General features: G+C 41.2%; 4 protein-coding genes across 4 annotated transcripts; 3 read left to right on the forward strand and 1 right to left on the reverse strand.

Annotated features, from left to right (window-relative positions):
* Positions 1-3,435: 3,435 nt before the first annotated feature.
* K441DRAFT_730600 (MFS general substrate transporter) lies at positions 3,436-5,442 on the forward strand. The gene has a single exon (XM_067654221.1). It carries the CDS (start codon positions 3,647-3,649, stop codon positions 5,225-5,227), a length of 1,581 nt encoding a protein of 526 aa, XP_067500852.1. The 5' UTR covers positions 3,436-3,646; the 3' UTR covers positions 5,228-5,442.
* A 1,212-nt stretch (positions 5,443-6,654) lies between these two features.
* K441DRAFT_502702 (cwf21-domain-containing protein) lies at positions 6,655-7,232 on the reverse strand (the record flags this gene model as incomplete). Its single annotated transcript, XM_067642025.1, has 2 exons — positions 6,655-6,931; positions 7,003-7,232. Coding segments are annotated over 2 exons (507 nt in total), but the record flags the coding sequence as incomplete, so codon positions are not given.
* A 149-nt stretch (positions 7,233-7,381) lies between these two features.
* K441DRAFT_707357 (D123-domain-containing protein) lies at positions 7,382-9,085 on the forward strand. The gene is made up of 2 exons (XM_067653718.1): positions 7,382-7,601; positions 7,660-9,085. The coding sequence occupies exons 1-2, from the start codon at positions 7,459-7,461 to the stop codon at positions 8,846-8,848; spliced, it is 1,332 nt and encodes a 443-aa protein (XP_067500854.1). The 5' UTR covers positions 7,382-7,458; the 3' UTR covers positions 8,849-9,085.
* A 4,749-nt stretch (positions 9,086-13,834) lies between these two features.
* Positions 13,835-17,986, forward strand: K441DRAFT_616634 (uncharacterized protein). Its single transcript, XM_067645749.1, has 6 exons — positions 13,835-14,752; positions 14,809-15,198; positions 15,264-15,605; positions 15,701-16,420; positions 16,475-17,017; positions 17,078-17,986. Exons 1-6 carry the CDS (start codon positions 14,120-14,122, stop codon positions 17,594-17,596), a joined length of 3,147 nt encoding a protein of 1,048 aa, XP_067500855.1. The 5' UTR covers positions 13,835-14,119; the 3' UTR covers positions 17,597-17,986.
* The last annotated feature ends 1,770 nt before the right edge of the window (positions 17,987-19,756 follow it).

The following is a 19,756-nucleotide window of genomic DNA, read 5'->3' on the forward strand; positions in this document are numbered from 1 at the left end:
AAAGCCCCGGGGCTAACTTGTTTATGGCTAAAATAACGGCGCGTACCAGCCACTTATCTCACAAATCAGGCCCCCGAGGAGAAATCCCGCCACGGCGTAACACAAAGGATCATGTGGCACGCTTGTGGACTCCTGCAAACTCCTAAGCTAATTAAATTACTATACCCTAGTCCTGTAAACTCCTAAGCCAATTATATTATACTGAGAGCTATTTCTCCCTAAGAGTCTAAAAGCTTATAGAGCCCTTTATATTTAAACTTAAAGTTTCTTATCAGGTAATAACTCTTCTATTATAACGCTGCATCTTATACCCTAAATTAACTTTAAAATACTCCCTCTATCTTATTAGGAAATAATAGACGTCATTAGCGGAATACCTATGCCCTTATCTAACGATTTATAAAGCCCTTTATCTAATATTCTCCCTAGCTCTCTTCTATCTTCTAATAAATATTCTAATAAGTATCTTAATAAACTTAATAGCAACGCTATTAAGGCTCTTTAGCCTTCCTCTAACAGACCTTTTTTTCTACCCGTAATTAATATAATATAAGCGATAGGGAATAATAGTCTATATAGTTTAAGCTTTAGCAGGTAGCTAATATACTACGCTGCATTTAATAGAGCTTTTAAGGCTTTATACTTAGGTTAGGTTAAAAAAAGGCCAAAAGGTTATAATTAAGTACTGCCTATATAGTAGTTAATAATTGTAATGAAGTCTTATAGGAAATACTATGGTAGACTTATTAATAGACTAGGTATATAAATAAACAAATCATTAACGTAACGGGTAGAGTAAGTGCCCAATAGATTAACTCCAGTTGTATTTTAAGATTTACTATAAAAAAGAGAACTATCTAAGGTAAAGACTATCCCTTCCCACGCTGGCGTCCACAGCTTGGCGCCAAGCCTATGAACATTAGTATTAACGCTAAGCTCTCAGTCAAACAAGAGCCTGTGATTGGCCAACCCCTTATCGATATGCGTGGACGTAAACCAGCGTGGGAAGGGATAGTTCTTTAAATATATAATACTGCGCCTAGGAAATTTACTAAGTATATTAGTATATTAGTACGTTAGTACGTCTCCTATATTTCTACATTCCTACGTTCCAAACTATAGTCTTATAACTTATTATATAACTTAGCTACTCTTTATTTTATAGCTTAATCGGTTCTAGCGCCTTCTATACTATTTTAACTAACTTATTTATATCTCTTTTTAGTAGTTGCACTACTACTAATATAAGGTCTATAACACTATCCCCCTCCTCTTTATCTTTACCCTTAAAGATATCTCCTATCTTTAAGTTATTAATTAGAAGTATAGCGTTCCTATCTTTAATATAATAACCTTTTTAATTTATAATACCTCCTATTAGATCTTATATATCTAATTATTATAACTAGCTTATAACTACTATATTATTACTTAGTAAAGTTATACTACCCTACTCTCGCTATATAGAGAAGAAGTTAGTATATATTATAATCGCGGCTCCGTCTAATTGCTAACCTTCTTCTTATACTAAGTATATATAAATAAATATATAATCGTTCTATACTACTTAATCTATCTCTAACAATAAGTATATATATCTTATTAATTTCAATAGGCGTTTAGTAACTTATTAAAATTATTATAGGGTTTTAGATTTAATTCGCTACTAAAAGGTTAGAAGACTAACTCTTTATAGCCCGTAGTAACCTTAAGCGTTTATATAGTAAGTAAGATTATACTCTAGCTAAATTCCAATATCTTCGTACTAAAGAGTTTTAGATACTTAACGCTTAACTAGCTATTTACGCTTAGTTATCCTGTCTTAAAAAAGTCAATAAAAAGATTTATTTAGAGGAGCTTTATCTTATTGGATAAGGCCTTTATAAACTAAAAGAGGTTTAAAAAGGGATTCCGTTCTACTAGTAAGGGAAATAGCTCTAAGTAGCTTAGTAACTGCTCCTCTTAAGTCCCTCTTAGGTAACTCGTTCTTTAGCAATCCTTCTTTATTAATATTACTTAACCTAATTTCTTTTAATAGTCCTCTACCTTTCTTATAGCGTTCTTTAGGTTCTATAGTAGCTCCTAGGTAGTTTTATTACAGCCTATCTACTTAACCTTATACTATATTTTATTATTAGTATTATTATAATTTATAATCTTTAAAACTTACTATTTATCTTCTTTTTGTCCTCTAAATATATCTACTTTATAAACTAGCAGCTTAATATTCCTATATACTAGCTCTAGTATTGCAATATACTATATAGAGTAGGTTTTTATTTTAGCTAGTAGGTTTAACTTAAATATAACTAGTAAAATCCTTTATATACTTTTAAAAGGTCCTAGTCTAATATACTCTAATTTCTTACTTAGTCCTTAACTCTTAAAATTTTTGTATAGTAGCTATACTTTATCTTTCTTCTTAAGATCTAATTAGCTAATTAATATATTAGAGGGTAAAGTATAGCCTTAAAGTTTAAAGATATATTTTTAAACTTAACTAGCCTTATTAATATAGCGACTATACTCTACTACTATAACTCTATTTACTATTAAACTTTAAAGGCACCTCTTATACCCTATTATAAATAGCTTACCTAATTATACTATATCTATATAATCTTCGTAACGCGTTATTAGTTAAGTGTATTCTTTTAGGGACTTTTATAAGCTTTTATAAACTCCTAGGCTAATTAGAAGAGATTTTACAAACTTTAAAAAGAAGAAGAAGAAGAAGGGCATTAACTATTAGGGTTAATGGCATAGATCTTAGGGTACGATTAGGCTCTATTACGGATATAATATATAGAGTAAGAGATAAGCTTTTAAATAGAGGTATTGGCGAGCTAAGCGGAGCTATATTAGGAGGCGATATATAACGTTAAAGGCGATAGAACTGTTATTTACTAGTAAGGCTATACAGCCCTTATAAAAGGCGCCTATAATCTCTTAGACCCTTAGAGGGGAATCCGCCTCGATGCTCTGTAATTAGCTGCTAAAGCTAGCGGAAGCGCTAACGCCTGCGGCGTATATTAGGCAGCGGCGCCGGTTGCTAATTGGCTCAGGAGTTTGTAGGAGTCACAGGGGTTATAGGGGTGTGGCGGTGCCAGCCGCTGATTGGCTCAGGAGTTTGCAGGAGGTGAGGTGGATTTTCTCTCCGAGGGCCTGAGTCAACTAAGATAACGGAGCGTCGGATTTATGAGATAACCAGCCACCTACAGTATATGACGTTCGAGTTCGATCCTATGGATCCTTCCAGGCACCCATCTTAAAGGCTATGCATCAACAACTATTGTATCGTGGCAGGCCTCGCGATACCTAAAATATACCTACTGAGGTATGAAGTTGATGTTAGGGTAGCTGTATGAGTAAAGGTATGCTGGCCTTTCAGTCTACTTATGCTGATTGTTCTGAGGACTTTTTTTTTAGCCTTGCTTACATATCTTATTTGCGAAGCTTGTGATTAGCTTCTTCTGCCGTCTTTTGGAAGAGTCCCTAAGAATTATATCCGAGATCTTTCTTCTCATCTTCCACTCAGGACCTATCAGAATCTGCTATTTCTTCCGTTCTCGAAAAGATCTCAGCGCCCTTTAACTTCGCCAAGGAATCAGTATCTCATCACCGGCTGTGTAACTACGAATCCATCATGGCCATCAAAGACTCTATCAGTCGCCCCGCTTATTGGGTTGCTCAAGAGCTTGGCCTTAAAACAATTGCTGGTGCGGGCAAAGATACCCATATCCTCATCCTGGGCCGTTTCCTTCGCATGTTTGCCTACGGATCCGTTGCTTTGGTCCTTGCCCTATACTTCGCCACATTAAAAATCTCTGATGAGCGTATTGGCCTCTTCATTACGCTCACTCTTCTTGGGGATGTTTTCATTAGTCTCCTACTTACTCTCGTGGCTGATAAGCTGGGCCGGAGACGTACGTTGTTATTAGGGTCTGCCATGATGGTCTTTTCCGGAGTCGTATTTGCTTTAACAGGAAATTATTACATCCTCTTGCTCGCGGCGATTGTGGGCGTCATTAGTCCGAGTGGAAGTGAGATTGGGCCTTTCAGGGCCATCGAAGAGTCCACGCTGGCCCAGCTGGTAGAGGCAACAAAGCGTTCCGATGTTTTCGCTTGGTATGTGGTGCTAGCAGCATTAGGTACTTCGGCTGGTTTGTTGGTTTGCGGATGGATGGTCGAGTATTACCAATCTTTAGAGGGATGGACGGACGTCGATGCGTACCGCGCCATCTTCTGGATGTATGCCGGATTAGGTGTGGCGAAAGCCTGCTTGACATTCTTGCTAAGCCGGGAATGCGAGGCGGGAAGGAAGAGAGAACTGGTGCTGGTCACAGAGTCGGAAGGTGAAGATGGTGGTGAAACAGAACCGCTGTTGGGAGCCCGGGAGATGCATGCTACCAATACGGATAACGGGAAGCAATCCAAGAAAAGCTGTCTCAACCCTTTTGCACAGATCTCGACGAAGAGTCGTTGGATATTGCTCAGACTGTGCGCCTTATTTTGCATTGACTCGCTTGCTAGCGGCATGGTCCCGTTCTCTCTCATCAACTTTTACATGGATCGCAAGTTCCACCTTCCAAAGAGCAAGCTCGGCAGCATTATGTCAGTGACATGGCTCGTTTCCAGTTTGGGCAACATCTTCGCTTCCTCCATCGCTAAGCGAATTGGGCTTATTAAAACTATGGTGTTCACGCATCTTCCCTCCGCTATTTTCCTGGCCCTTTTGCCTATCCCCACATCGCTAGTTTTGACTATCTGTCTGCTGGTTGGCCGCGCCTGCTTGAACTCAATGGATCAAGCCCCACGTTCCGCATTCCTTTCTGCTGTTGTACTTGCAGAGGAGAGGACAGCAGTCATGGGAATTGTAAATGTCGTCAAGACGCTGAGCCAGAGCGGATGTCCGGTTATTACAGGGATTTTGGCAGGGAGGGACAGATTTTGGATAGCATTTGTGGTAGCTGGTTCTATGAAAGCAGCCTACGATATTGGCTTGCTCACCTTCTTTGTGAATACTAAGCTTCATGGACACGAGCAAGAGGAATCAAATCTCAGAACGACCGAGCCGGTGGAGACTGATGGAGAAAGTCCAGACAATCGAGATGGAGACGTCATGGAAGCGCGAGCTGAGGGTCAAGAGGTAGCTCCAACGACAGTGTCTTCAAGGCGAGCCACCCCTAGGTCGCTCCTAGGTCGCCCGTACCTTGCGGCTATATAACTATCTACTCAGGTTTCACCTGACAAGCGGGATATATATATTTTAGGTATCTCTTCGGCATAGGCCCTAGTTGCTAGGCCCTCTGGGATTACTTAATTTTTATATATTACTATTTATAGTACTTTCGTTTTATATTTAGTTAAGAGATACCCAACCCGTTTATCTACTCGTTAGGGTAAATTCAGGTAAATACTCAACCTATTATATAACTATCATACGCTAACAACATTCGCTCCGCAATACTCAGTGAGCCATGGAAGGCAATCATCAAACCTACTTAACGCTCTCTTTCTTGTCGGCATTATCAAACAAGAGACTGCTAGCTCTGACAGTCTTCTACCTTTACGTTCATACCGAGTTTCCTGCAATAGTCTCATACTACTTCTCGTAGTTCAAAATATTCCAGTTAACATATCTACCACCTTCCATTTTGACCTCCGCGCCTCCTCTATCCCTATCAATCGGGAGCACAGCCACCAACACAAGTATCCTATTCCTCGGCGGAAAGCCTTTCACCCCTTGATCATTTCTCCCGTTGGTCGTCTGTGGGACCTGAGTTTTGACTTCCTCTGCCAAGCCTTTCCTGGCTTCCAAGGGAACCATCCGTCGTCAAACTTATGCGGATGCCGGGGCTGTGCGAGACGTAGCTGTTTACGGCAGTTCTAAAAACCGCTTACGTTATCGCCGTGGTGGGAAGGGCAAATACAAGGACAAGCTCGGTGAAACGGGCTAGTTTAAGCGCAGGAGGGTGGAAGCCGAAATTTTGGAAAGTGAGCTGATCCCAGAGATTGTTGCTAATGAGAGATGGCTGGACAGGATGGCCGACGGTGAAGTTAATTATGTGCTTGAGCAGCTGTGGAGCGGGGATGAGACGGAGGAACTGGAGATTGAGGAGGCGGAGCACGCCGAGGTGGTAGATAGAGCATTGGGGGTGTGGGGCGAGAGAGTTCGGAAAGGAGGGAAGTGGAAGGTTGGAGCTTTGTAGAAGAAGAGGAGAAGGAGATAGTGATGGACATAGATGGAGGAGGAGAGGATGTGTGAGATGAAGAGCTTGAGGTTGTGGTTCTGTGATTTTGTAATACCCTACAGCTAGCAAAGACCTCCAATCCCGGATCACTAACCGAGATTCTGGTCTTATATTCAAACAAACCTGAGTTTTATACTTACGCAAATATTTGCAAGTTGCAGTAAATGCTTGAATCCTACCAAGACAAGTCCCGATGGCATAAGCTCTTCCCTCCCAATGTGTTATTTAGACAGGGTAAACATCGAATCTTGGAAAAAAAATTGATTTGATCATACGCTAGTCTTAGGGAATTTATGCAGACCTCACATATCTTCAAAGGCTCATTAACGCCAAACTAATCTCCAATCCGAACGCCATTCAAAAACGCTCCCGGCATTTATTCAGAATCTTCCTTTCTTGTCTCTTCCCTTCTTGCCTCTTCCTTCCCCTTCTCTAACATGGACTCCCTTAGCCGTTCCTCTTGTTTCCTCCAGTGACTTCCCTCCTCGTAGTCCTCCCTAATTCCTAGCGCCTTCCGCAACTTCTCGCTTTCCTCAATCTTCGCCTTAGCTAGTTCATGTACCTGGTGCGATTTCAGGCCCCGTGCATTCGGGCCAGCATTCTTTCCCCTTTGTCTCTCAGCTTCGAGGTTCTTGCGAAGTGCGGTGCATTGATCTTCGATCTCGTCTTCGTCAACACTGAAAAACCGGTTGCTCGTTAGCGTATTGCGAGACTAAAGGAAAATGCACAAGTGACAAAAACGGCATACCCTTCGTCTTCTAATCTATCACGAAGTTCAAAGACTTTAACTTCGATCTCTCGCCGTCGGTCATGCTCAAGGATCTCTTTGTCTGGTTGTCGCTGGCGGTGCTTGAAGTTGTCCCAATCTTTCGGGTAAGGCGCGGCATTGTCGCGGGGTTTAAGTAGTGATAGATTTCTCTGGACGTAGCCGGAAGTGCCACTGCCTCTCGGGGTGGAGAGTCCAACATTTGAAGACATTTTCAGCGTGTGAACATGTAAGTGGTGATTGCCAGGGAAACTATACCAACGTGCTCTTGCGGCGGTGAAGAAGGCGGAGCTACTGTACTGTGGGACTTGATTGGTGTGACTCACCCCGCGATGACTCTTCTCTTCAGACAAATATTTAAATCGCCCTCAGCCCTTGGACATTGTCCGAAGCACTCTCCATTATAACGGTTACTTCTGCATATACCTCATCACTGCAATGGCAGCAGCTTTACCCAGCTCGGTGGATTTTGAAAGCTCTCCCAAAAGCCTGAGCGAGCCCAACACCTTTAAGAAGCTTCCATTTCCCCCAGTGACGAAACGCCATATTTTAAACTGCTCTTTCCATTCTTGGTATCCGCGGTACTGCAACTCTCCTTCAATTACCACCTTAGGGTCTACTTACTTATTGTTGTCTCAGGTATCGTAGCATAACCCCCAAAGCGCGCTTGATTCCTCTTTCCCAACCTTTCATCACTTACCTTCGTGCGGATGGCATCGTACTCCCACCAGACGATAATGACCGCACTGATTGGTCCGACTCAGACAGCGGAATCTTCTCCTCAACGGACAATGCCTCAGACGCTGAAACTGAAGAGGACGATGATCCATCGGCCCCATGGCGCGAAATACATCAAGCTATCAAGTTAACAATAGAGGAGCTAGATGGGAAAGTTGTGCCAAAACTGAACTGGTCGGCCCCAAAGGACGCGACATGGATAGCTGCAACGAACAGCATGGAGTGTAGGACTCCTAACGATATCTATTTATTACTAAAATCCAGCGATTTTGTCACGCATGATTTAGAGCATGCCTTCGATGACTGTGAGGATGGTGAAGCCACAGGAGGTATAGAAAATGAAGAGCTTTCTACACAAAACATACCTTACTTTCTCGTCCTCCGCAAAAATATCACTCTCAATCCTTCTGTTGAGTTCCGCTGCTTTGTGCGGCGGCGGCGACTTATTGCGCTTTGTCAACGCGACCTAAACCATTTCGAATTTCTCTTTATGATGCAGGATAAGCTTAGAGATAAGATACAGCAATTTTTTGAGCTAAGGTTGCGGGAATCTTTCCCAGATGAAAATTTCACTTTCGATGTCTATGTTCCTCCGCCGCACGATCGAGTGTGGCTTGTTGATATCAACCCCTGGGCACAGAGGACAGATCCACTGCTGTTCAGTTGGCTGGAGCTACTCACACTGCCAAAGTCGCTCTCACCAGCGCCATCAGAATCAGGCACAATATCCCTCTCGCTAACATCAAGAAACAACATCAGCAATGACCTCGCACAATCTGCGTACAATAATACAATCCCAACCGAAAGTTACAATTGCTGCGGCATCGGGAAAAGTGACTCTGCATCGGCATCGGACACGGAAGAAGATGAAGTAGAAGACATATTCACTCCTGAATTCCGTCTCGTACGTAGAGATGACCCGGAAGCGTATGGCTTCACGACGCCACAATACAGCGCGCACAAACTTCCTCGTGATGTTGTTGATGCTAGCGGGGGCGGCGAAGGGAGTTTGAGAGAGTTTGCAACACAATGGAAGGAGGTGCTTGCGAAGCGAAAGCAGGATGATACTGAGGATAGTGCTGAAGATTGATAAAGATGGTTTGGATGTTAATTTAGCCTCATTGCTTTCTATGAGCATAATTGCAACATCATGCTACATAACTTGTACCTCTTTGGTATATCCAGATTTGCACCACAATCACTCTCTTAAGCATATCAATAAGCGGCTCTATCGCCGTCGCCTCCCCTTCGTCCTCTGCTGTCGTCGCTATGGTGCCGCAGGCTATATAACCCCTAAAGACACGTCACTGAACGCCTAATACCAGACACACCTACCACAACCTCTACCACAACCAGTCTATAGCTATTACGCTACAGGCAACCACCGCAACCAGTCTACAGCTATCGCGCTATAGACAACTACTACACTATAGGCGCATGGCAGAGGTACCGCAGACGCACCGCAGACGCAGAAAACCACTACCACCACCACCCACAGACGCACCGCAGGCGCAGACAACAACAACCACTACAATATACCACATTACCAATTTGCCGTAGACGTACCGTAAGCTATCGCGCTACAAACAACTACCGCACTATAGGCGTACCGCAGATAGCAGATAAGGGTAGCTATAGTAGGGGGGAAAGGGGCCAGCCCGTATTGCTTCAGCACGTTAAATATATGGTTTATAGGTAATTTAGTATTTAGCGCTCCATGAAAATCGGCCTCTGCACCTCCACGCGGTGGAGCCCGGGAACCTGGCAGTTACATTGGCGCTCCATCAGGATTATGCTAATAGACTACCAGAGCAAACGCAGAGACGTGTGTACAGCTGCGCAGCGTCGGCGCTGCGACGTGGTAGTTACAAGACTATAGTTTAGAACGTAAAAACGTAGGAACGTAGGGACGTAAGGGGTATACCAACGTACTAACATACCGACGTACTTAGTATATTTCTTAGGCGCAGTATTATATATTTAAAGGACTACAGTCCCTACCTTAGATAGTTCTCTCTTTATAGTAAATCTTAGAATATAATTAGAGTTAATCTATTAAGTAACCACTCTACTAGTTATATTTACGTTATTAACTTCTTATTTACCTATATACCTAGCCCATTAATAAGTCTATTGTAGTATTTCCTATAAGGCTTTATTACACTCCTTATTTACAGCTAATTATAGCTAGTATCTATAAATAGGTTTTAAAACCCTTTAGTAATATCCCTCGCCCTATTTATTACGTCTTATAAGTTATAGAAGTAAATTAATTTATAAAGAAGATAGAGGAACTATAATAGTTTTTTACTAATAAGATAATATAGGCCTAATTTATCTATAAAGCCGTAGCAAATAAGAACTAAACTCTAGTTCTAGCCTACTAAATTAGTAATTTTATCTAGCTAGATATAAGAAATCTACATATAAAATAACCTATTAAGAAACTTAATTAGAAGAACGCTGGCCCTTATAAGGTTAGGAAGGTTATTTTCCCTTATATTTACTAACTAAAGCTCCTTAATATAGTTAAAGTCCACACTATATTCTATACGTTAATCTTTTACCCTACTACTCCCGTATTAGATGCCCTACCTAAATAAATATAAGACCCTCCCCTACTAGTTAAAGTAGATAGTAAGAACGAGTATTTTATTAAAAGAATTAATAATATTAAGTATAATAAACGGAAATGCTAATATATATACCTTATAAAATAGAAAGGCTTTATTAAGCCCTTATAGGAACCTATTAGCTCTATAGGACTTATATAAGCTATAGAAGACTTTTTTAAACTCTACCTAGAACTACTATAACCCTATTTTATAGAAGCTTAAGTTTAAAGGGGGAGTACTATTATAGAATGCCTCTATAATACCTTATATACACCTACCTATTTCTACTAACTTAGTAATTAGAGACTAATTACAATACTATAAATTGCCACAATCTACGGCAATCTGCTATATTTTACTAAGTCTATTTAATTATACTAAGTTCTGCTAGAACCGCTATTAAATACTCTTCTGCCCTATATACGTATTAACTAAGCAACTAAGTTAACGATATATACTTTTTCTTTCTATTTCCTTACCTTCTTTCCTTACGTAACGTCTTAACTTTATTATATAGTTTATATACATAGCTTAATAATATCTACTTCGCTATATATTATCGTCGCTTACACTTACTCTATAACACTCTTATAACCCTTATCTCTCTTATTACCTTCTCTACTATCCCCTTTAGTACTATCCCTTGCACTGCTGGTGTTCAATAAACTGTGGCCCGTGCGCGACGCTTAGGAAAATCAATTTCATGACGCCTGACCGCCTACGAATGCAGTTGATTAATTGGTTGCGCACGGGCCACAAGTTATTGGACGAATCCAACAGTGCAAGGGATAACTTGCCGTCTTTCTTACTAGCGCTTTATATTAGATTTAGTAGCTTTAGTAGCTTACCTAATAGCCCGCTTCTATATAGCTAGTAAAGGAGGTTAACTTAGCGTTAAAGAAGATCTAAAAGGACTAGGGTACTCGGCCAAAAGTAAGCTTAATTAACTACCTTTAATAGAGCTATAAGCTAATTCTAACTTATAGGCCTTATCTACTAAACCTAACGCCGGCGAAGCTACTGCTAAGAGAAGTTTAAGGTCTATAGAGCTTTTAATTACTTTATTAATTAACTTTATATAACTACATATCGCTAAAACTCCGTTAAATAGCTTCTATAGTAGATTTAGAAAGGTAGGCGGCGTATTACAAAACTCTTAGCAATAGGATTAGCTTTAATATAGGCCTTTATAACTTCCTTACTAGTAATAGGCACGCCTTTATCTTTATTCTATCCCTAGCTAGAGAAGCTATAAAGCTCCTTCTATAGCTTCTAGTCCTTCTTATAGTTATTATATTTACTTTTAATTTATTTAAAAGTAATAAGCTATTAAATAATAGTAAGCGTATAATTAAGAGTAATCTTCTAGCCGTTAGATTTATAAGAGCTATCTACATAATATCCTTTCTTAACTGCCTTAACGAGGCCTTCTAATATCGCCTCCTCTACCTCGCCTGTCTATCTTAGACGCGCATTCCTGTGTACTGCGGGCGTCGCTGTAACTCCACTACGGCTCCTCCAGGAGGTAGACGAAGGTGTAGAAAGCGTCGATCGCAGAGAGGGCGTTGGCCGAGGAGGCTCTATTAATACACTAAGGTAGGGAGTCGCGATAGGGGCCTGGTGGCAGAGAGGGGCTCATTCGGATCGGTCACCGACGTCAATCACGTATTATGCGAAGTCAAATCTAGAGCCCCATCTGGAGTCACTGAATAATTGCCTTAATTACAGATTTAAATGAGCCAAGGTAGTAGCCGCCACTAATTACAAAACGGGCGACACTAAAAGGTGCACGGATTAATGAACTAACGGAGTCGTTTGGCGCCGTTTCCAACGTTCTCCTGATCGTGAATTGATTTTCTAGAGGGATTAAATCTACATTATGCAGACACGCAGAACGTGCTGTGTAATGTGCGTCGTGGATTGTAAGGTATGCCATATATTGTGTTGCTTAGAAATCTTCTATAGTTCTAGATATACTATAACTGTGCCAGATTGTGCTGTGCATTCTAGAACTCGGAGGTAAGTGCTAATGGTGGTATGCGTTTGAAGTTTAGGAAATGTGGTTTTATTCTCTGCCTTATTGGCCGTTGCTTTATACTACTAGTAGTAATGCTAGGAAATATATTTGAACGGGGAAGGAGCCTGATCCTGCTGTAAGACTGGATTCCAAGGGAAAGGCTACTCTACCAGCGGGTTTGATATGATTACTTATTAGGGACGGTTTGCACGAGAATGAAGCCCAGTATTGACGCTATTTTGGTATGCATAGCCACATACTAGCCTTGATCAAGGAGTCAGCTCCGAGGATCGTCATCCTCGATATTGACGACGTATTTGGTTAGATCTTGACGTACGTGGTACGTGCCCCCCCTTTTTATGGGTAATGCTATACCAGGGTGTATTTCCCCCCATAACTCTTAATATATAACTGTTATAAAAAAAAGCATTATATAGTAGAGATATAGAACTTAATAAGTTGAATCCAATGGTCCAAAAATTATAAAATTCTAATAAGAATTGGTAAAGATATAGCTATTTTAAGTTATACCGGGTTACTCAACAATATCTACCCCATCAAAATGAGAGATTCTATATATTTTGTATAGGTAATGCACATAGTAGAGATAGATCTACTGCCTCGTAAAGCTGGTAATAGAAAGGGAGATGTAGAATACAGCTTTTTAATCGTGAATGCACGGTTGTGTGGCTCATCAACCTCTAGCGTCAATATGCTGCAAACCGTCTCTATTGATGATAGATGGCAACCCGTTAGGTATCTGGTATTAAGCTCCTACTCAAGTATTAGTTCCAGTAGTACTAGGTAATGTGATATTGTCTAAACAAGGCTGCAAGGAAAGCGCGGGCATATAACTCAACGCCTCAGCCCCTTTAAGAAGCCTACGGAGTAGAGAGGAGGCCCCCGCCCTTTTGTTTTTTGTGAAGGCCTGGCCATCTCCTATGTCGTACAAATTTTTTGCAGTTTCTCCTACTGTATTACTACCAGGGGAGTCAATGCTATTGTTTAGGGCTAACTTGCGGCATAATCATATATGAGGAGAGGCGCGACTCAGGGCCGAGGTTCCTACGCGTGTGTTTACTAGTACGTAGTATTTCTTAGAGAAACACCCGGTGTCGTCACAATAATGTGGTTTCGTATTTACTAGCAACACTGTAAGACCAAACTCACATTTACTGGGCACCGCGTGTGGGCCTTCACGAGATAAGGATGCTTTGATCCCAAATTTAGCCCCCCAGCCGGTTGTCCAAACGGGCTCCAGTGCCGTTCTAGTGGTCTGCAGGATGTATTAGCTTTCCCGGCTCGGCGCGTTGAACCCTGTTCCTCTCAAAGTTCTGCGCCTACCCGCTTGCGTCTTGGCAAGCCCACGAATTTTATTAATTAATCGCGATAGGCCGAGGCGCATCTATTGCTCAGTTGTGCTTGTGGCCCCTCTCAGCCTGGCGGGTAAGCTACTGTACATAGCTGATTCTGCCTCGCAACAATCCAAACCCGATCCGATCATGTGTTCTCTCTCTCTGGTTGCCTGACCAGATGCGTTCATGTACGACGAGCAGGCACTGGGAAAGCGCAAGACTAACTCGACGGTCATGTATTCTCTATTCGACTTGGGCCAGCGACCAGAAGATACGCCTTCTATCATAAACATAATATTCCGCGTCTAAACCTGCTCAGTGCTCTTCGGCCCGCATCTGTATTCGAATAGCAGCGACTCGTGGTATACGATAGAATGCTAAATAGGTGGATCCTGGTTTTTGAGCGGCTTCACGGTCGCCATGACATCGCGGACGTTCTTCGCGATATCATAGCGAAGCACGCTCTGGATTCTTCATTGTTGCAGCTTCAGGAGAATTCCGCCAGCAACACTGAATCATCAATTTGCGTCATTGTCTGGATTAAGGTAATATTTGACCTCCAAAGAACTTATCTCCAAGCATGCGCTGGTGTTAACGAATGTCCACCTTATCTTTTGCCTTGTCTCATTCCCTCAGAGCTCGTGTTCTCCACCATAACGTATCTCATTCAAGTCAAATTAAGACTTTTTCCCAACCAAACCAACATCATCACTCGAGAATTCGCGAAGCAAAGATATTTCATTGCGCAAACTTTACTTTCTGGCCTCCGACTTCTGTTGCTCCGCAACGAGGGCTTTCATCCTCAGAAAAAGAGTCTTCTTCAAAGTACTATCAGCGCCGCTTGGCAGCAAGGGCGGTTCTGCGAAGCTGAGCAATTTGTCGTCTCAGAAGTGTTTTCGGAGGTGCTAGATCTTATCCGTCCTATCGAATGCCCCAATGAACATTTTCACCCATTAGAGCCGACCAATTGGAGCAAGGCCAACCTACCTACGTTTTCTGCTGGCCTGGTGAGTTCTCTCGACATTTATTGCGGTTCTGGATGTAATTAATACAGTTGTTTTAGTACCCCTTGGACATCAGACCAGAAAAGTTTGTTCCTGATGTACTAATTAGTCTCGCCGAGGAGAACGCGGAATGGATTCAATCTTACTGGATTCTCTTTGACGTGTTATGGGCTGCAGAATTTGCCATCGTTCAGCGCCACCTCGACCGTCGTCGGAAAAGTAATACAACTAGCTTTACAAGCGAATCTCTCTCCGAGACCGATGAAACTCTGGAACAGCTTAAGAAATGTCGAGCAAATCTAAAGGCAGCAATCTTCCAACAATCCTTACCTGATGAAAAGTCACCTCGTCCTGGCCTTATAGAGAGTCTCACTTCCACTCTTCTTGACTGGCATGGCCAAGAAACCATGGTTTCTCCTGTTTTAAAGCAGAACTCGCTTCCATCACATGTAAGATCACTCTGTTCTATATCCTACCTTGAGCGTAGAAAATCCTTTAACACGTTATGAAGCAGTACATGAGGACTGGACGCCTCAAAACATCGGACTACGGCAAGCATTTAATGGATATGCGGAGTGTTCTGGAGAAGTCTCTTGGGGATTTCGCTGATTGGCTCCAGCATCGAAAAGTGGCATTTCAGCACGATAGGATCGGAGCACACTTACCATCCCTAAAACTTCACCAAATTGTGAAAAATTGGGTAGACAGCACCTCAGCAAAGAATATCGAAAATCAAATGGGAGAATTGGAAGGCCAGCTTACTCCGATATATATCGTGAATTGCCCAGCTCTTCATCCAGTGCCTAAAAAATTACTTGAATACAAGTTGAGGTGGTGTGATAAGTGGGCTTATGAGGTACGGTTGTCCTTAATCTAGTCAGACACTATTAACTGCTCAGTGTCCTCTTGTCCACTCCATTAGAAAGAGAGATTTGCTGAAAAAAATCTTAGAGATTGCAAGATAACCCTCCATTTCTCGATTGGAAAGAAGGCGTTTCCTGTCCTCGCTGTGCAGCAGATACTAAAATTAAATGCGCACGTTTGTCTGAGCCCTTGGAGGAAGTATCAAATTTGCTCGAGCATTCAACCCTCTGCGATTATAACTTGAGCCAGTATGCAGTTGGAGATTCACTCTCAAGTGAGACAACTTCACTTTCGGAGTCCGGGAGCAGCCCCATGAGCCCTTCCACCAAACCTTCTGTCTTAGAGTTCCCTATGAGCCCTTATGCCGAATCACTTAATGTTCCGATTCCAATCCCAAGGATCATGGATTTGCCCATACCGGTAAGCCCCCTAAATGGAAGCTTGGACCCTCCATCCAGCCGATCGGATTTGACTGGGTCCCGGACATCATCGACAGGTTCCGCTTGGAGTATTGCTAGTCCTTCAAATACCAAAAGTCATAGTCGTACCTTCCGCTTAAAAAACTCCCTCAGGAAAAGGCCCAATAAGCCCAAGGATATCGCCCACCTACCACAGTCACCATCGTTTGCATTCTCTGCTTCAGGATATTCAATAATCGTATGGGGTAAGGGCAATGACTTTCTTGTAAGGTTCGATATCCCTAGCAATGAAGCACTCCCAATACAAGGATGCAAGTATGACCTCGCTGGGATTGAAGCTGCTGCTGCTGGGAATCATCGATGCGCTATTATTGCTACAACTAGAGAGGTAACCGTGACCTTTACATTACTAGAGGATACTTTAGTTCTGACTTATCTCTAGCGAAGGAGTTTGGTCGTTTTCAATGGTACTAAAACCACCCCTGAAGCCCAAATTAAACTTGACTCGTCCGTTCGCAATGTCCAAGTAAGCATCTCGGTCTCTCGGAATGACAAGTATGCAGCCACCTCTATCAATGATCAGCTGCAGGTGTACCAACTCGGGAGTTCTGGCATACGAAAAATTACCTTTCACAAACAAATTCAAGTTCACCAACTTGAAGGTGGTCAGATCCAGCAACGGAGTACCCCGGTAAATCGAGCAATAAATCAGACGGACTGCACTAATAGCCTTGCTGATTCAGACCTTTCGAGGACGGATACAGGCCGGTTTGGTGCGTCTAAGGCCTTGAGCTTAAAAGAGACTGCAGAGGAAGCGCAAAGGCAGAGCGCTATCGTAGACCGGAAGCTCTCCTTTTCTCTAAACGATAAGCTTGCCGTTGCTACTCACTTGGGGGACCATCGCGTCTATATAGACGTATGGGACTGCATTAGAGAACCAGTCAGTACTATATCAGAAAATCCGAGATCTTTCAGACTACCGCCAGTGAGTATTTTAACTGTGCAATATACCAAAGCTCTGCGATTTAAATCTGACTTTCAAAAGTTCACCCTTAATGACGGTGGGCTCACGACGGTGTTCTATGATAGTTCACATAGGAGCGCGATATTCACAGCCTTTCTAAGCAAGGAATACCCAGTGCTCATCCCATTCCCCGGATATGAAGAGTTACAAAATGAAGAATTTGGCACCAAAATCGTACATGCAGCTCAGTCACCCTCCGGATCAATTTTCGCTGTTGCCAACAGCATGACAGAGATCATTCAGCTCGAATACACCCCAAAGGGTACCCTAAGTCCTCGCAGGTTAAAAAGAGGGGCTTCGAAAATAAGTTCCACAGCATTTAAACCTGGCTGCATAGCCCTTGCCATGCCACAAGAGAGTGTGATTCAGGCTTTCTGGATCAAAGATGCAAAGCTAATGCTTAGAACTATTAAAGTTGTTGACGGAGAGACATTCCGTGACTACGATATTCGACCGCATTATGATCGAATTTTTCTTGAAAGGGCTAGGGATACCGCTCAGGCTCCGGCCTTGCGCATACCAGAGCCCACCAGCCAGTGAAGATGTAGGGCCTAGATAGAGTGGATTGGGAAACCCGAAATGGATTTTGCAGGGATAAATGTGGATAGGACTTAGCTGGCGCATCATTGATTAAGCGTTGGGCTGCGGCTCCGACTATGAGTATTGTGGACACTTTTACCTAAGGGACGTGAACAAGGGACTCACGCACGCTCCTGTACGTATGATTCGATTGAGGGAGGTGCATCTGCTCCCAAGTACTTGCCTGGAAACACAAGATACAATTCCCTTTTTAGTCTACAGTCGTTTTCAAAAGATCGATAAACATCGCCAAAGCCAAAGAGGCTTATCACACCCAACCAAAATTTATATAAGAGGCCATACTTTCAATTTTAGCTACCCACAATACGCTAATTAGCTCTTATAAGTGCCTGAAAATTAAACCTAACATCTTACTTAACTAAATTAGTTGTGTAGAATTCTTAGCATTACTACTTATAACGTGCTAATAGTAGTAGCTACCTACTTAATTATTATTCTATACATCGATAAGATATTCGTAGGCTGAAATTCAAACTACTCTTCAAGTGAAATCGAATACTGTTAACTACGCCAATTGGCTGTCGTTGACGTGGTCGACGTGGTCGAACGCATTTAACGTTTTTGATACGCAATTGTCGCATTTAACACCCGACTTAATAAATTTTTTAATTTTCCTATTTTTACTTATTTTTACTTATTTTTACTTAAGCTCTAGTAAATTATTAAGTAACGCTATAAAAATTCCAATTATATGAAATTTTTTTTAATAAAAAGTTTGTCTAAAGGGAGTCTTATTATACACGTATTATATTATATAATAATATAATATAATATACTAAGCTTAAAAGACTTTAATATTTTTATAAGTATATTAATAAATAAGTGAAATTGCTAATTGCACAGGTTGCGCGTAGGCTGCGTGTCAAAAAAACACGACATAGGCCTAGTCGGTCGAGTTGCCAAATGCCCTCAACTGCGCGCCAATTGCGTCAACTACCGGCCATTGAGACCATTGATGGGGGACGATATTTTGCCGATATACGCCAATTTGGTTATATCAAAAAGAGATTTTCTAAGTATATATAGACTCGGTCTTTAATGGATAGAAAGTATATAATATAATTAAGTTTACCTTCTTTACTTACTTCATTTACTCTTTACCTTAATACCTCCTATTTCCGTTTACACAATTAATAAAGTAAGTAAATAAATAAATAAAATTACTAATTTCGTAGGTTACGCGTAGGCTATATATATATATATATATATATATATATATATATATTTTTAAAAAAAACTCGATATAAGTTAGTTAGTCGAGTTTATTAATACCTTTAACGATATACTAATTATATTAACTACTAGTAATTTGAGCTATCTATAAAGGATAATACCTTGCTAATATTAGTATTTATATCTTTTAAAGGCATAAATAGGGTTTTAGTAGCTCTTAGTAAGAATATTAAAATTTAAAATTTTTTTTAATGTAGTAGTATAATTTTTAATTAACGTCTAATATGGATCCTATATAGGGAGAACTTTTTTTATATCCGTTATATTATATTATATATAATACTACGCATACAGCCTCTAGGCTATAGCACTATAGCTCTATTTATATAAATCCTTTCTAGGCAGCTTAATATACTCTAGTAACTATAGCTCCTTAGTAAAATACTAAGTTACTAGCAACTACTAGGTAATAAGAAAAATGGTAGAAAAAGATAATAGATCCTAATGCTTGTCCCCGTCCTTTTATAATTTATTTCTATCCTTTTGCTCTCTATTATCTATCTACTAAAAGCCTAGTAAGAGTTACTTCCTTCTAAATATCTTGCTGCTATTAGCTATCTTTTAGTAGCTATTTCTGTTCTATCTAGAAATAGAAAAAGCGCTTCTTTTCCTTTTCTTATACAAAATAACTTCTTTAGAGAGAGAGAGGAGCCTAGTTACCTTTGCACTTTTTTTCTCTCTTCCCTATATAAGTGTTACGGAGTAAGTATAAGCGGCGATAATATATAGCAAGGTAGATATTATTAAGCTATATATATAAACTGTATAAGGAGGTTAAGATGTTGCGTAAGGAAAGAAGGTAGGAAAACGGGAAGAAAGGGTATATATTGTGGACTTGGTTGCTTAGTCAATATATACACAGAGCAG

The sequence above is a fragment of the Cenococcum geophilum genome, assembly GCF_001692895.1.
Source record: "Cenococcum geophilum 1.58 unplaced genomic scaffold K441scaffold_40, whole genome shotgun sequence".
Taxonomy (NCBI): Eukaryota; Fungi; Ascomycota; class Dothideomycetes; order Gloniales; family Gloniaceae; genus Cenococcum; species Cenococcum geophilum.

Bases quoted from the DNA above. Each gene is read 5' to 3' on its own strand.
- K441DRAFT_730600 (XM_067654221.1), top strand. From the start codon at position 3,647: ATGGCCATCAAAGACTCTATCAGTCGCCCCGCTTATTGGGTTGCTCAA.
- K441DRAFT_707357 (XM_067653718.1), top strand. From the start codon at position 7,459: ATGGCAGCAGCTTTACCCAGCTCGGTGGATTTTGAAAGCTCTCCCAAA. The intron at 7,602-7,659 runs GTACTGCAACTC...TTGTTGTCTCAG, and splicing joins TTCCATTCTTGGTATCCGCG to GTATCGTAGCATAACCCCCA.
- K441DRAFT_616634 (XM_067645749.1), top strand. From the start codon at position 14,120: ATGCTAAATAGGTGGATCCTGGTTTTTGAGCGGCTTCACGGTCGCCAT. The intron at 14,753-14,808 runs GTGAGTTCTCTC...CAGTTGTTTTAG, and splicing joins CTACGTTTTCTGCTGGCCTG to TACCCCTTGGACATCAGACC. The intron at 16,421-16,474 runs GTAACCGTGACC...ACTTATCTCTAG, and splicing joins TTATTGCTACAACTAGAGAG to CGAAGGAGTTTGGTCGTTTT.